Source organism: Camelina sativa, chromosome 11, assembly GCF_030686135.1.
Source record: "Camelina sativa cultivar CO46 ecotype springtype chromosome 11, ASM3068613v1".
Classification (NCBI taxonomy): domain Eukaryota; kingdom Viridiplantae; phylum Streptophyta; class Magnoliopsida; order Brassicales; family Brassicaceae; genus Camelina; species Camelina sativa.
In genome coordinates, this window is record NC_141890.1 from 32451366 (window position 1) to 32466975 (window position 15610).

Here is a 15610-nt window from a genome sequence, read left to right on the forward strand (position 1 = left end):
AAGAGTGTTCATATCATAATCCACTTTGGGAAACAATACAGCAACCCTATCACTAAAATTCAAAACGTCATTTAGTTAAACACAATTCTACTCACCAAAGTCATGTGAAACATAACTTAATTAGAAATCTGAGGAAAGATGACCAAAACATATAAAAAAGCATAAACAGAACAGAATGACAATCAATGTACTTTTTGAGGGCTTTGTAGAACCATAGTGTCACACAATCCGCCACCAGATTATGCACCCTCTTCACCATTAATACATCTTTATATCCTATTAAGCTATCGGAAAAATGTCATTTAAACCATGAACTTTCAAATTTTGGCCATTTAAACCATGAACTTTGTTGTAGGCAATTTAAAACATCAACTTTTGTTAACTAGCTTTTTTCAACATGAAGTTTCGTTGACCAAGTCAAAAAAGACATGACAGTTAAATCCGATAATTGACCTACTAACATACGTTACTATGCCGTTAATCACTCCGTTACTGACAAAACGAAGTCGTTTTAATTCGAAAAATGTCATTTAAACCATGAACTTTTAAATATAGGTCATTTAAACCATGAACTTGTAAATGTATGTCATTTAAACCATGAACTTTTAAATTTATGTCATTTAAACCATAATATATGAAAAATGTGATCAATCCTTCAAACTCTATTGTAGTGTCCTAATAAATGAAAAAGACTCAAGACAAATAAAAAAAGACACAAAATACATGACAAAGATCGAAAAAGAAGGATGAATTGATGTTCTTCTTTCTCTTTTTCAGAATCGCATCATGAGGTAGAGTCCAAGAAAAAAGATAGTAACTAAACTATGGTTAAATAGTTTAACCGGTTAGGCTTATATACTTCTACGGTTTGTAATAAACCAATCAGTCCGATTACCGAACTGAACCAAAATCCGATTATCCAAATCAATTGTGCCGAACGGTTAGGCTTTCTTTTTTTCCGGTTTGCTTCGATAACCAAAATTTTCAGGTTGTCTAGTTTTCACCGAACGTGCAGGGCAAGTTTATGGTTTATATGACAGAAATTTGAAAGTTCATGGTTTAAATGACATACATTTACAAGTTCATGGTTTAAATGACATACATTTACAAGTTCATGGTTTAAATGACATATATTTAAAAGTTTATGGTTTAAATGACATTTTTTCGAATTAAAACTTCCGTTAAAACGACATCGTTTTGTCAGTAATGGAGTGAATAACGGCATAGTAACGTCTGTTAGTAGGTCAATTATTGGATTTAACGTCATGTCTTTTTTGGTTTGGTCTACGAAATTTCATGTTTAAAAAAGCTAGTCAACAAAAATTGGTGTTTTAAATGGCCTACAACAAAGTTCATGGTTTAAATGGCCAAAATTTGAAAGTTCATGGTTTAAATGATATTTTTCCCATTAAGCTATACTTATGTATTATATTTTAGTTAGTGAATAAGGCTCACTTGTACTCCTTTATTTGGTTAATTAGAAATTCACTTTATAAAGTTAATATGGTATCAGAGCACGAAATGCTCTCTCTAATTTCTCATTCAATCTTTTCTCAAGAACGTTTCTAACAAACTAAAGAAAAATCTAAAACCTCTGAATTTCATCACCGGATCTTCAGATTCTTCTTCTAGATCTTCGATTCATCGTTCCTCATCAACGATTCATCATTTTCTTCATCGATCCAACTCAGATTCAACTCAAATTCAGCTCATATCAAAGAATGCATACATCAACACATCAACTCGTCTTTGTCTTCATATTCATTGTCTTTGTTACTGTTCTTGAGCTTATTGCTTATGCGATTTTGTCTTTGATTGTGCTTTGGCTTTTTGATTAAGCCACGATTGAAGCTTCGTTTCTTCATTTCCCATCTTCAATTTCTTGATTCGTTCTAATGGCATGGTCGAGTGGTAATGCTCGTCTATCAACTGATCAATATGAAAATCCTTACTTCCTTCATAATTCCGATCATGCTGATATGGTGTTAGTCTCGGATCGACACACTACTGGTGCTGACTTCCACTCATGGCGTCGGTATGTGCGTAACAAGCTAGGGTTTACTGATGGTACGATTACTAAACCACCTGAGACTTATCGTGATTATGGTTCATGATCTAGTTGCAATGATATGGTCTCTATGTGGCTAATGAACTCAATTTCTAAGAAAATAGGTAGAGTATCTTGTTTATACCCATGGCTGAGTGTGTTTGGAAGAATTATCTTAAGATTCAAACAAGATGATGCTCCTCACATCTATGAGGTTGAACAACGCTTGAGTAACATTCAATAGGGATCTTTAGATATAAGTGCTTACTATACCGAGTTGGTCACTGTGTGGGAAGAGTGTTGCAATTACGTTTAGGTTCCAATATGTACTTGTGGTTGCTGTGAATGTAATGCCGCTATGTTACGGGAGAAATTAATTACAAACAGCGGAGTTGAGTCACAAATATTTTGATGGAATTGAATGAATCCTATAAAGCTACTCGCCGTTATATCGTGATGTTAAAGCCTATACCATCAACTGAAGATTTTTTTCACATGTCACTCAAAATGAGGTAGAAGACTATTACACCGGCTTCCAAGGGTAACAATGTTATCTTTCAGGCTTCTCATGGCGATACTTCGATGCAAGATTCTTCACAGTCTGTCGCATACACTGGCTCTTATGACAGTAATGTCTATGCTGCAGTTCAGAACTCGTTTAGGCCATGTTCTTCTAGGCCCGTGTGTACTTATTGTGGGCGGATTGGTCATATTGTTCAGAAATGTTTTAAACTTCATGGCTATCCTCCTAGTTATATCTTTGGTTACAAGAGTAACAATTCAGGCTATCAAGTGTCTCAAAGGCCACCGAGTTATCCTACTCAATTTTTTCAACAAAGAGGACAATTTTCTCCTGCTTCTCAGTCTCAATCTCATGTTATTGCCAATGTTATGGTTGGATCTTCATCAGCTGTGGAGAATACTACATCAACTTACATTCCTCCACCAGCGAGTGTTATTAATCTGGATGTTAGTCAGACCACTCATGACCAAGCTACATCATTAATTCAACAACTCTCTGCTCATGTGAAGTCTTCAGAGAATCCGGTTCCTTTCTCAATGGTTGCGTCTATTACAGAGCTTAGTATTATGGCTGCACAATCTTTTTCCACAATCTTTTCCATCTACTTCACTTCGTTTTGAAAACAACAAATTCACTTTTCAACATCAATGTCTTTCTGCTTTATCTACTAAACTTCTTCATGGTAGTTGGATTATTGACACTGGAGCTACTAGTCAAGTTTGTTACAACTTTGAGTTGTTCAATGAAGTTATGACAATCTCTGTAGTTACAATCTCTCTTCATAATGAATCCAGAGTGAATATTATGCATTGTGGCACTGTGCATTTATCATCATCAATCATCTTGCATGATGTTCCTTTTTTAAAATTCAATCTTTTGCATGTTAGTAGTCTTTTATGGACTAATAACATGTCTGCTCATTTCTTCATTGATTCTTGTTATATACAGAAGTGTATTTAGGGATTGACGATTGGTAAAAGTGTACTTCTGCACAATCTCTATATCTTCCAACCCGATGCACCCTCTTTCTTGTCACACTTTTCTGGATCCTTTCAAGTTGATGAAAATCTGTGGCACCAGCGCCTTGGACACCCATCTTCTGACAAGTTAAAAATCTTATCTAGTACCTTAGATATATCAAAAGTCAATAATGATTCAATTTGTCATGTTTGTCCTTTAGCTAAACAAAAAAGGTTGTCTTTTGAGCCTAATTGATGCGGTCATCACATATGCATAACGAGTAGCTGAACTACTTCAAGACGGGTTTCCTGATGGACTTCTTGAACTACTCTCCGACGAACCACACAAGGAAATATTGATTGCCAAGCCAGATATCTTGCTAGAAATCCTATATCCACCATTTATTCCTCATCATCACCATTAATTATGATTTCTCCATTATGGTAATTGATTTGTAATTAATTTAGACATATTTGTAATTAATGTAGATTATACCATGTAAGAGCTATAAAATTCTCATTTGTTTCATTGTAAAGATATAGAAGATTTTTGGAAAATAAAAGAGAGAGTTTTCTCACTTTGAAGCTTAGGCTTTATTTTTGTTTATCTAAGTTAGGTGGATTCCTTTACTTAGTAAACGTTTGTTCTTATGTCTTTTTGAGCGAGTCATCAAGGCATAGATCTTGTGCTGTATCAGAGTCTTATCACAACTCTCTGGTGCACTTCATTCCGCCATCACAACCCTCATTTGATCCCACAAGAGAGAAGCGATTGCCAGCGTGTCAGATCTCCATCTTGGACCATCATTTCTTCACAAGAGAGAAGCGACCGCTAGCTTGTGAAGCCGCCATATCTATCCCCATACGAGTCTCACCACCGAGTCTTGTATCTCGTGAATTCCACCTTCCACAAGTTAAGCTTGGAATATCTTGATCCTTGTGTGATCTTAAGTTGGAGTGATTCCATTCTTATATCACTAATAATCATAAGTCTTCAATGAAATTTGATCTTGTCCATCTAGATATTTGGGGTTCTTTCTCTGTAGAGTCTATTGAAGGTTATCGATACTTCCTCACTATAGTTGATGATTGTACTTGTGTAACTTGGATATACATGTTATGAAATAAAAGCGATGTTTCAAAGGAGTTTCCAATTTTTTTCTTTTCTTATGTTAGTACTCAATATAATTGCAAAATCAAGGCTATTAAAACTGATAATGCTCCGAAATTGGCTTTCTCTGATCTGATCAATAAACATGGTAAAGTTCATCAGTTTTCTTTTGCTTATACTCCCTCAACAAAATTCAGTTGTAGAAAGAAAACATCAACACTTACTAAATGTTGCAATAGCTCTCTTGTTTCAGTCTAATGTTCCCTTGCCTTATTGGAGCTCATCTGTTTTTATTGCAGTTCTCCTCATCAATAGAATACATTCCGCAGTCTTAGGAAATCTAACTACATATGGATTACTTACTAAAAAGAAACCTCAATATTTTTCTAAGATCCTTTGGTTGTCTGTGTTATGCCTCTACATTGCTTAAAGATAGACATAATTCAGTCCTAGGACAAATAAATGTGTGTTTTTGGGATAATCATCTGGTTACAAAGGTTATAAGGTACTGCATATTGATACTAATGTCATTTCTATATCACGAAATGTTATTTTCCATGAAACAACTTTTCTTTTCAAGACCAACATGCCTGTTTCTAATTTCTTTGATCATTTTTTTTGCCTTTACATGTTTCTGTAACGACTGATACTGCCCCTTCTATTCCTACATTGCACAATGATCCCATTATTGATCATGACTTATCAAATGCATCATCATCGTTTCAAATATCATCTACACAATCTGATAATATACACTCTAGAGGAGCTACTTCAGATATTGAGACTACATAGACGACAATGGTTTCACTGCCCATTACAAGGCCGAAACGATCATCTAATGGATAACAATGAAACAACGTTCATAAGAAACGCAGCCTCATCTTCCCACCTGCAAGAATCTCAGAAGAGATGTTCCAGCAAAACGATGAGGAAATGGATAACTCTAAAAAATTCTAGAAAGAGTACAAGTTCTGAAATTGCATAAAAGAGAAAGTTTGAGCTAACAATGCTCTTATACTAACTTGTTAACAAATTATGTTAACTAATTATTCTTTTGCCATTACGTTGACAAACCTGCCACTTGCCAACTTTTTATTCGTCCTTCACGCGGCTGTAACTTCCACATCCTTATCCCAATTCCCCTACACGTGCGCTTAATTCTCGTTTGCTACATCAATGTTCCCCCGTTTAAAGAACCTTGACCAAAAGGTTCAAAAGCAGGAAACTTGCACTATAAGTCATACAAGAACTCCCAATTTTACCGTTTCATTAGGTTAATACTTCTAAATAATGTTCACTTCTTTTTTTTGCTCTGAATCATTACAAAACGTGTAAAGATATTATCCAAAACGTGTAGCACAATGTTTTTTTTTTTTTTTTTTTTTTTTTTTTTTTCTTTTTGTATACTGCGTAATCTATATAATAATAACAATCCGAATAAATGTGACCAACAGTTGTGTTTTTCAATTGTACCTTTTGAATATTTTCTGAAAAGTCGTGATGGATCGTTAAAACGGTTATTTATGAAAAGTTACAACTGTTCACTGTAAAGTTGTGTTGATTGAAACATTCGTATCTTTTGAAATCTATATATATTTGTCAGTTTGAACTGTTTTTATTTTTTTGCCATAACACAAAATCAAATAAAATTTCAATCTCAACAGTTTATACATTTTTCTAAATTATTTTGTAGCATTCATTCTTTTAAAAGTCAAGAAATTCCTCTAATTCTTGATTTAACAAAAGATTTTTGGAATGATGAATCTAATTTACATCTTTTAGTTAATTTTAAATATAAAAGTTTAATGAAAATACCTAGAGTGTTTTCCCAAGATTTAGATGGATTACATAGTGAGTTTTTGGATTTGACTTTTCAATATATTTAAACCCAATCCGAATAAATGCCACCAAAAGTTGTGTTTTTTCAATCGTACCTTTTGGATAATTTTTTAAAATCTATATAATAATAACAATCCGAATAAATGCGACCATCAGTTGTGTTTTTTCAGTCGTACCTTTTGGATATTTTCTGAAAAATCGTGATGGATCATTAAAACAGTTATTTATGAAAAGTTACAACTTTTCACTGTAAAGTTGTGTTGATTGGAACATTCGTATCTTTTGAAATCTATATATATTTGTCTGTTTGAACTGTTTTCATTTTTTTTTGCCATGACACAAAATCAACTAAAATTTCAATCTCAACGGTTTATACATTTTTTAGCATTCATTTTTTAAAAAGTCAAGAAATTCCTCTAATTCTTGATTTAACAAAAGATTTTTGGAATGATGAATCTAATTTACATCTTTTAGTTAATTTTAAATATAAAAGTTTAATGAAAATAAATAGAGTGTTTTTCCAAGATTTAGATGAATTACATAGTGAGTTTTTGGACTTGACTTTTCAATATATTTAAACCTAATCCGAATAAATGCCACCAAAAGTTGTGTTTTTTCAATCGTACCTTTTGGATAATTGTTTAAAAAAATCTGTAAAAAAAATAAATTGTATCTTTTACAAAGAGTTGTGATTGTTCATTGTAACGGTTTTTTGTAAAGTTGCAACTGTTCACTGTAAAGTTGTGTTTGTTCGAATATTCATATCTTTTGAAATCTAGAAATATTTGTCTTTTTGAACTATTTTCATTTTTTTGCCATGACACAAAATAATATAAAATTTCAATATCAACAGTTTTTACAGCTTTATAAATTATTCTCTGGCATTCATTCTTTTAAAAGTAAAAATATTCCTCCAATTCTTGATTTAACAAAAGATTTTTGGAATGACGAATCTAATTTACAACTTTTAGTTAATTTTAAATATAAAAATTTCATGAAAATACCTAGAGTTTTTTTTTCAAGAGTTAGATGGATTATATAGTGAGTTTTTGAATTTGACTTCTCAATATGATAAGAAAGATGTCTTTTATTTAAAAGTAGTTTATATGGGTTATTAGGTGAAATCAAGTCCAGACACAATATTTACAATTTTTCGTAGCACCTTTTCATAATTTTTTTTTTAATTCAAACGGTTGTATCTGTTCATTGTAAAGTTGTGTCTTTTCACTATATTTTATTTATATCTTTTCATCACAACTTTTCGGTCTAATAGGTGTGTTTATTTAAATAGTCATTTCTTTTGAAGTCTCTTTATATTTGTCTCTTCATCAGTAACTAACAATTTCGTGGAAACAAATTTTCCATTTTATGTTGAATCTAAATAATTAAATATTAATATCTAATATTCAACATGATTCTATAATCTAACTAAAATTTTAGAAATGATTATAGCGATAGAGAAATTTAATAACTAATATAGAATTTACAGTTGCGTCTATTTTTATCGTAAGTTTTTGTTAAGAAAATAGTTTTAATATTTAAAAATAAGAATAACAGTCTGATACGAATAACAGTTGCGACTTTGCTTAGTATTTTTTTTGTAAGAAAATTGTTTTTATCCCTTTTTTTAAAACTCAAACAGTTGTATCTTTTCAGTTTAGAGTTATGTCTATTCACTATATTTTATTCATATTTTTTTATCACAACTTTTCGTTCTAATAGGTGTGTCTATTTAAATAGTAATGTCTTTTGAACTTTCTATATATTTTGTCTTTTCATCAATAACTAACAAATCATTGTTCGTTGAAACAAATTTTCCGTTTTATGTTAAATCTAAATAATTTGAATATTAATATCTAATATTCAACGTTATTCTATAATCTATCTAAAATTTTAGAAATAATTATAGCAATATAGAAATTTAATAAAACTGAATATAGAATTTTTGCGTTGGGTCTATTTATCGTAACTTTTCGTTAAAAACTAATTTAATATTCAAAATTTATATTATTTTATTTTTAATTATAATTATTTAATAGAAAATTATATTTACTCATTACAACTATTAGTTCAATATTCTCAGTTAGGGTCACTTTGTCATAATGATTTTTTTAATTGTAGCTTTACCATAATTCTTCATAAAAAAACCTTATATTTATAATACTTTAAACAATTTTTTTGTTGCAAATTTGCGTCTATTCTACATAATATTATTTGTTACAAGTTTTCATTTTGATGGTTGTATTTTTAGTAACAGTTTATGTTTAATTTATGTATTCAAACTATTTTATTACATTCAAATGATTTCATATTGTATAATTTTAAGTTTTAAATTTTATTTACTTTTTTCTTAAATACTTCCCGAGTCCTAGTATTTGTAACATTGAAGAAAAAAAAAACAAATCCCGAAAAGCGACAATGTATAAGTAAAGAGTGTTAAAAGTTAAAACGAACAATTAGGCCATACCAAGTAAGTGGAGTGGTAAAGCGTGACATGAGCACTCTAAAAACAAGCCGTTGTGTTAGATAACAACAAGTCTTATTTGATCGATAAACAAGCGTAAGATTATTTAATCTGTTTACTATAAATAAGTTAAAACTTCCTTGTCAATGTCTATGCTCCTCCAAATATTTTTTTTTTAATATGACGTTCTTGCTCTACCTCGTTATGTTCTTTCTCCTCTTAAATGAATTAGCAACTGCAAAATCTTTGATCCGAGATTCTTGCGAGAAAGCTGCAGATAAAAACTCGAACATCAATTACGATTTCTGCGTCAAGTCTCTCGAAGAGAATCCGTAGAGCAAAACCGCACGTATTCTTGACGGGTTGGTCATGTCATCGACGAAAAGCGCTTTGTCCAAAACATCGAGCATGAAAGTAACTGTGAGCAAGATTCTGAAGGAGAATAAATATGAAAAGTACAGTGAGAAACCGTTACGGGATTGCCTCGAGCTTTATTCTGATGCTAAGAATTCCTTGACCGAAGCTTTAAGGATAGCTAAATCGGGCGATTACAAAACCGCTAACGTGGATCTAAGTGCCGCAATGGGTGCACCACCCAGTTGCGAAGTTGGATTCAAAGAAGGAAAAAAACCTCTGAAATCTCCGTTTACAAAAGATAACAATGTTTTGTTTCAAATGATTTTGATTCCTTTAGCTTTTACATCTATGTTGAAATGAAACTACATACTTAAATGCATTGTTAGGAATCCTACGTTCATATACGCACATTTAGCGTAGTATATAAATGAGATGAAGTGATGAACAATAATTTACTCACTCAATCCTTCCCTATTACAAAAACCAAAAAAAAAAAACTACTAATAAGTTTTTTTTTTGGGCAAAACATACTTGTGTCCATTCAATCAATCCCAAAGAGAGATAAGTAGTACAAGATCATCAACTCCATGGTTGGATAAGAGACGTTAATCAAAAACAAGCGTACAACAACAATTAATAAGTAGATAGAAGAAGAAAATATTAAACTTCGTTGATAGATCCATAGAAGTTCAGAAACATAAATTCAATGGCTGTGGACGCGAACCACTTTGAGATGGCTAAGAGAGATGAACAAATTCTCCCCACAAGGGAGGAGGGCGGACCTCAGGTTACCTCCATGATCGAGAGGCTGATATCACACTCCTTTTTTAATACTCCTTCCGTATTTTTTTTTTAATTGTCAGACATAATTTTTTTTGTTTCAGTTTACTTGTCATTCTCTGTTTTCAATGTTTTTGTTAATAGAAAATGATCTCATTTATCTTTTACTAAATAAATAAAATATTAAATATTTTAGAATCTTAATAGTCAAATAAAAGTGTAATAGATTATTTATAAATTTCTTAATATGTGTGCAACAGCCTATAATGACAACTAAAAAATCAGAGGTAGTAAATAATAGGGTTTAAGAACAATAATGATTTAAGAAATAAGGTGTTACAGTATAAGATTAATATGTTGATGAAAATGGTAAACTAGTAAAAGAGTTATCTTTCTTATATTACGCATGATTCGGTAACTGGAAACACATTAAAAGAAGTTGACTACGCGACGACCATGCAAGGCAGGTATTTGTTTGGTCGGAGCTTTTTATAACTCTATTAAACTGAACCGTAACGTTTCTTTTGAGAAAAACAACAAAAAAAAGACTTAAAATAACACAAACATACAAAAAACGAAAATCAAGAATATCATGATTCATGAATGTTGACCAATTTCAAACAAATAAATCGAGAATTAAATAAATAGACATTACAGTTAAATATCCTAAGAGTATTAAATTAAGTGTACAAAGTTTCTCAATTTGAATAATGTCATATTATTCAAATTGGTAACTTTTTTACATTAGATTTTTTAAAATAAATAAAAGCTCATATGATTCAACTTGGCAAAGACGTTACGTTAGATAAAAAGTCTTACCGTGAACTTCTATGTGTCCTTTTTACTATAAATTGAAAAACACAAAGTGAACCTGTTCTTCATCAATCGATTTTTTTTTCTACTTCCTCAAAAAAAAGAAAAAGAAAAAAAAATGAACTTTTTGGTTTCATTGGTTATGTTTTCTCTTCTCTTGAACGATTTCACATCTGCACAAACTCTCATTCAAGATTCTTGCAAGAAAGCTGCTGCTACAAACATGCAGCTGAAATACGATTTCTGCGTCAATTCTCTTACACAAGATCCAGAAAGCAAGACTGCGACTACTCTCGAAGGTCTGGTTTTTGCGTCGACGAAGAATGCTGCGGCAAAAATTATGGACGTGAAAAGATTCGTTGAACAGATTCTCAAGGCCAAGAAGTATGGGCCAGGCATGGAGGCAGTGTTGAGAACATGTGTCGAGCTTTATGATGAGGCTAATGGTGCTTTGAACACTGCTTTCTCAAGTGTTCAATCGCATGATTATAATACCGCCAACGTGTTTATGAGTGCTGCTTTGGATGCACCAGACAATTGCGAAGATGGATTCAAGGAAGGAAAGCTAGAGAAGTCGCCTGTTACTAACGAGAACAATATTCTGCTTCAAAAGATTTTGATTCCTTTGGCTTTTACTAATATGCTATGATGAATTTGTCAAAGGGTTTCACTAATTAAACATCGATATGTAAAGTTAAGAGCCATCTTAATGGAAATAAAATTTCGCTTTGCATATATGATTTTTAACTTTTTTTTTTTTTTTTGGTAGCATTGACATATTGAGTTTTTTTAATATAAAAAGATGAAAAGAATATCAGTGGCGATGAGAAATCAAGATCTCTCAATTAATAAGATGACATATGGTTTTGCTCGGTTGTAAAAAAAGTGAGCACATAAGGAGAACAGGACAAAGACGGTGAAAGATGTGAAACTGATAAGCGCGGGTAGAGATTGCGGGAGTCCAGTGTAAAGATAGGAATAGAACGGCTTGACCTTATTATTATGATGATACAAAGTATATATACTTGTGTGAGAACCCTAGGGTATTAGACAAATAAAGAAACCTAAATACAATGTAATATTTACAAATCAACCCCGTAATATTCCCCCCTCAAGTTGGCGCATGTAAACCAAAAATGCCAAACTTACGACAAAGATAATCGAACGCTGGTGTACCAAGAGCTTTAGTAAATATATCTGCAAGCTGTTGAGTAGTATGAACGTATTCCGCCGCGATCAAACCCTTTTGAATCTCGTCGCGTACGTAATGACAGTCACACTCAATGTGTTTTGTTCGCTCATGAAAGATAGGATTAGCCGCAATATGAAGAGCAGCTTTGTTGTCACAATAGAGGCTAAAAGGTTCTCTCGAAGATACACCGAAATCAGCAAGTAGACCACGTATCCAAGTGAGCTCGGGAGCCGTGAAAGCCATATCCCTGTACTCGGCTTCTGCAGAAGATTGAGACACAACACTCTGTTTCTTAGTCTTCCAAGCAATAGAAGACCCACCCAACAAGATAGCAAAACCCGTGAGAGAGCGACGAGACATCAGACATGTGGAAAAATCTGAATCACAAAATCCCGAGACGTGTAAGTCACCATTGCAGTGTATAAAATCCCTTGACTGGGATTGTTCTTGAGGTAACGAACAACACGCAGCGCAGCCGAGGTTGGTGCAAGAACTGAGAAAGCACATGGACCGTGTACATGAGCTCTGGCCGAGTAATTGTCAGATACACCAACCGTCTAACCAAACGACGATATCGCTTCGGAGTGTCAAAATACTGACCCGTATCTTCTTCCAACTTATGATTTTGAAGAATATGCGTACAAACAGGTCTCCCACCTAACAAACCACATTCATTGATGATGTCCAATACATATTTCCACTGAGACAAGTAAATGCTCTTAGATGACCGAGCCACTTCAACCCCCAAAAAATACTTAAGAGAACCCAAATCTTTTATATGAAAGCATTGATTAAGATACCCCTTAAAACGGCAAATGGCGTCTGCGTCATTGCCACCGATAAGAAGATCATCGACATATACAATCACATAAAGACACATCTTCCCGCGTGTTAGAGCAAACAGTGAGTAATCCGCATAAGACTGTGAAAAACCGTATGCAAGTAGAGCATTGGTAAGCTTGGAGAACCAGCACCGAGGTGCCTGCTTCAAACCGTATAGCGACTTGCGAAGCTTACAAACTTGATTTGGACCCGAGGCTTTGAAACCTGGTGGAAGTTTCATGTAAACTTCTTCTTCTAAATCCCCATGGAGAAAAGCATTATGAACGTCCATCTGATGCACAATCCAGTTCTTAACAGCAGCTACTTTGAGAACCATTCTTACGGTGGTTAACTTGACAACTGGTGCAAAAGTCTCTTTATAATCATTCCCTTCTTTTTGTTGATTTCCCATAACCACCAAACGGGCTTTATGACGCTCAATTGTACCATCCGAATTGTATTTAATTTTAAATACAAAGCGGCAACCAATAGCTGTTTTTCCCGGCGGTAAGTCTCCGACATCCCATGTATGTTGGTCCTCTAAAGCATCAACCTCAAACTTAACAGCATCTCTCCACACTTGGAGTTGCATTGCCTCTTCATATGTATCAGGTTCGATTTCAGCCGAGATAGCGGCTAGAAAAACCGCATGAGCTCAGAAAACCGCTCGTTGGTGACATAATTAGCGATAGGATAAGTGACCGTACCTGAGCTAGAAGATGTGGCGGGGACAGAAGAGGGTGATGGGGCAAGGTCGTTGGTCAGTGAATGATATGAAACCTCATATCCCTGCAAACGCTTGGATGGCATTTTCTGTCTATGACCCCGTCCAAGCTGTTCAATCTGTGGTTCAGCAACCTGTTCTTGTGTCAAAACCGGAGTCGCAGCATCAACGCTCCCCCTGTCGTCAGGCACGGTACGGGGAGAACCGTCGCTATGTTTAACGGAGGGCAATGAGTTGACACCAGTAAGCGACACTCGTTCCCCTGCTTCCACTAACTCCTGTGGTGTTGGTCGGAAATCATCATCAGAAAGCAACAACGGAGCTGAAAGATATGGGACAATGTCACTTACGGTAGTAGACATTATGGCAAAAGGAATCACCATCTCATGAAACTGCACATCACGAGAAACAAAAAAATCATTCTTCTCTAAATCATACATAGTCCAGCCTTTTTTCCCATACGGATAGCCCAAGAAGACACATTTGCGACTCCTTTCCCCAAATTTATCCTTATCCCGAGAAAGCTTGGGTGCATAAGCCAAACATCCAAACACCTTCAAACTGTCAAATGAGGGTGGCTTGCCATATAACATCTCATAAGAAGTTTTACCCTGCAATAACGATGTGGGAGTTCTGTTGATAAGATGACTTGCAGAAAGCACACATTCTCCCCAAAATTTCACCGGCAAAAAAGCCTGAAACATCAAAGAACGTGCGACATTAAGAATATGCCTATGTTTCCGTTCCACACGGCCGTTCTGTTATGGTGTATACACGCGTGACGTCTGATGCAATATCCCTTCCTAATCAAAATAATGTTTTAAACACGTGAACTCGGTGCCATTGTCAGATCGAACTACACTCACCTTTTTATCAAACTGACGAGTTCATAGCACAAATATTCTGCAAACACACAGATACCTCTCGTTTTTCAAGTAACAAATAAATCCAAACAGCACGTGCATAGTCATCCACAATGGTTAGAAAATAAACATCTCATGACATAGATGGAGTACAGTAATCTCCCCAAATATCACAATGGATTAAATCAAAAATAGCACTAGCTTTATTATTGCTTTCAGAAAAAGAATCCCGAGTCTGTTTAGCTCGATAACAAATATCACAAACCCCGTCGGTGTCAACAGTTTTCCCAACACCACAAATACTAGATAAATAAGACAAAACACGATCAGAAGGATGTCCAAGACGTCTATGCCACAACTCACGTTGATCACTGCTTGTTGTTTTGTTTGCTTGTCCGCCAAGAATCCCTCTGAACTTGTAGACCCCATCACACTCTTCACCCGCACCAATTATCTTCAAAGTACGGTCCTGCAAAACACACACTTCCTCAGTAAAAGTAACGGAAACTTTAGTTGTTTTAAGTAATTTGGCAACAGAAATAAGAGAACACGTCAAATCTGGAGAATACAAAACTCCATTCAACCGTATGTCGCCACCTAAACACATCCACCCCTGTTTTTCAGCCATAGCTCGATCCCCACCGGGAAGACGAATAGCACATGGCAATATCGTTTGAACATCACTCAAAAGATCAATATTCAAAGTCATATGGTGTGACGCACCAGAGTCTATGATCATATCCGTCTTACCAGAAAGTTTGGATGCAGAAGGTGCTGTTTTCTGTTGATTCAGAAAACGGATCAAAAATGTAATCTGCTCGTCATTAAGTTGTGGGAGAGAAGCTCGATCGAGCTCTTTACGAGCAGTTGCTGCCGAGTTCGCAATAGGCTGAGCGAGTGCTGAATTTGTGGTCCCAACCTCCGCAAGATGAGTCTGAGCCACGTTCGCGCGAGCGAGATGCGAACCTCTCCCTCGACCAAAGCTTCCAACCATTCCTCCCCCTCGCCCAAAAAGTCCTCGACCTCCTCTGTTTCCATCTCCTCTTCCTTCTCCATAGTTTCTACCACGTTCATCCCACCAGTCTGGATATTCTTTGATCTGAAAACAGTCGGAGA

The 15610-nt window shown here is 34.5% G+C and overlaps 1 protein-coding gene and 1 pseudogene across 2 annotated transcripts; both read left to right on the plus strand.

The window, feature by feature from the left end:
• Positions 1 to 9123: 9123 nt before the first annotated feature.
• On the plus strand, positions 9124 to 9745 carry LOC104728507 (pectinesterase inhibitor 12 pseudogene; annotated as a pseudogene). The gene has a single exon (XR_015570308.1). The product of XR_015570308.1 is annotated as a pectinesterase inhibitor 12 pseudogene (transcript).
• A 1203-nt stretch (positions 9746 to 10948) lies between these two features.
• LOC104724674 (pectinesterase inhibitor 12) lies at positions 10949 to 11628 on the plus strand. Its single transcript, XM_010443215.3, has one exon. It carries the CDS (start codon positions 11012 to 11014, stop codon positions 11540 to 11542), a length of 531 nt encoding a protein of 176 aa, XP_010441517.1. The 5' UTR covers positions 10949 to 11011; the 3' UTR covers positions 11543 to 11628.
• Positions 11629 to 15610: the final 3982 nt, after the last annotated feature.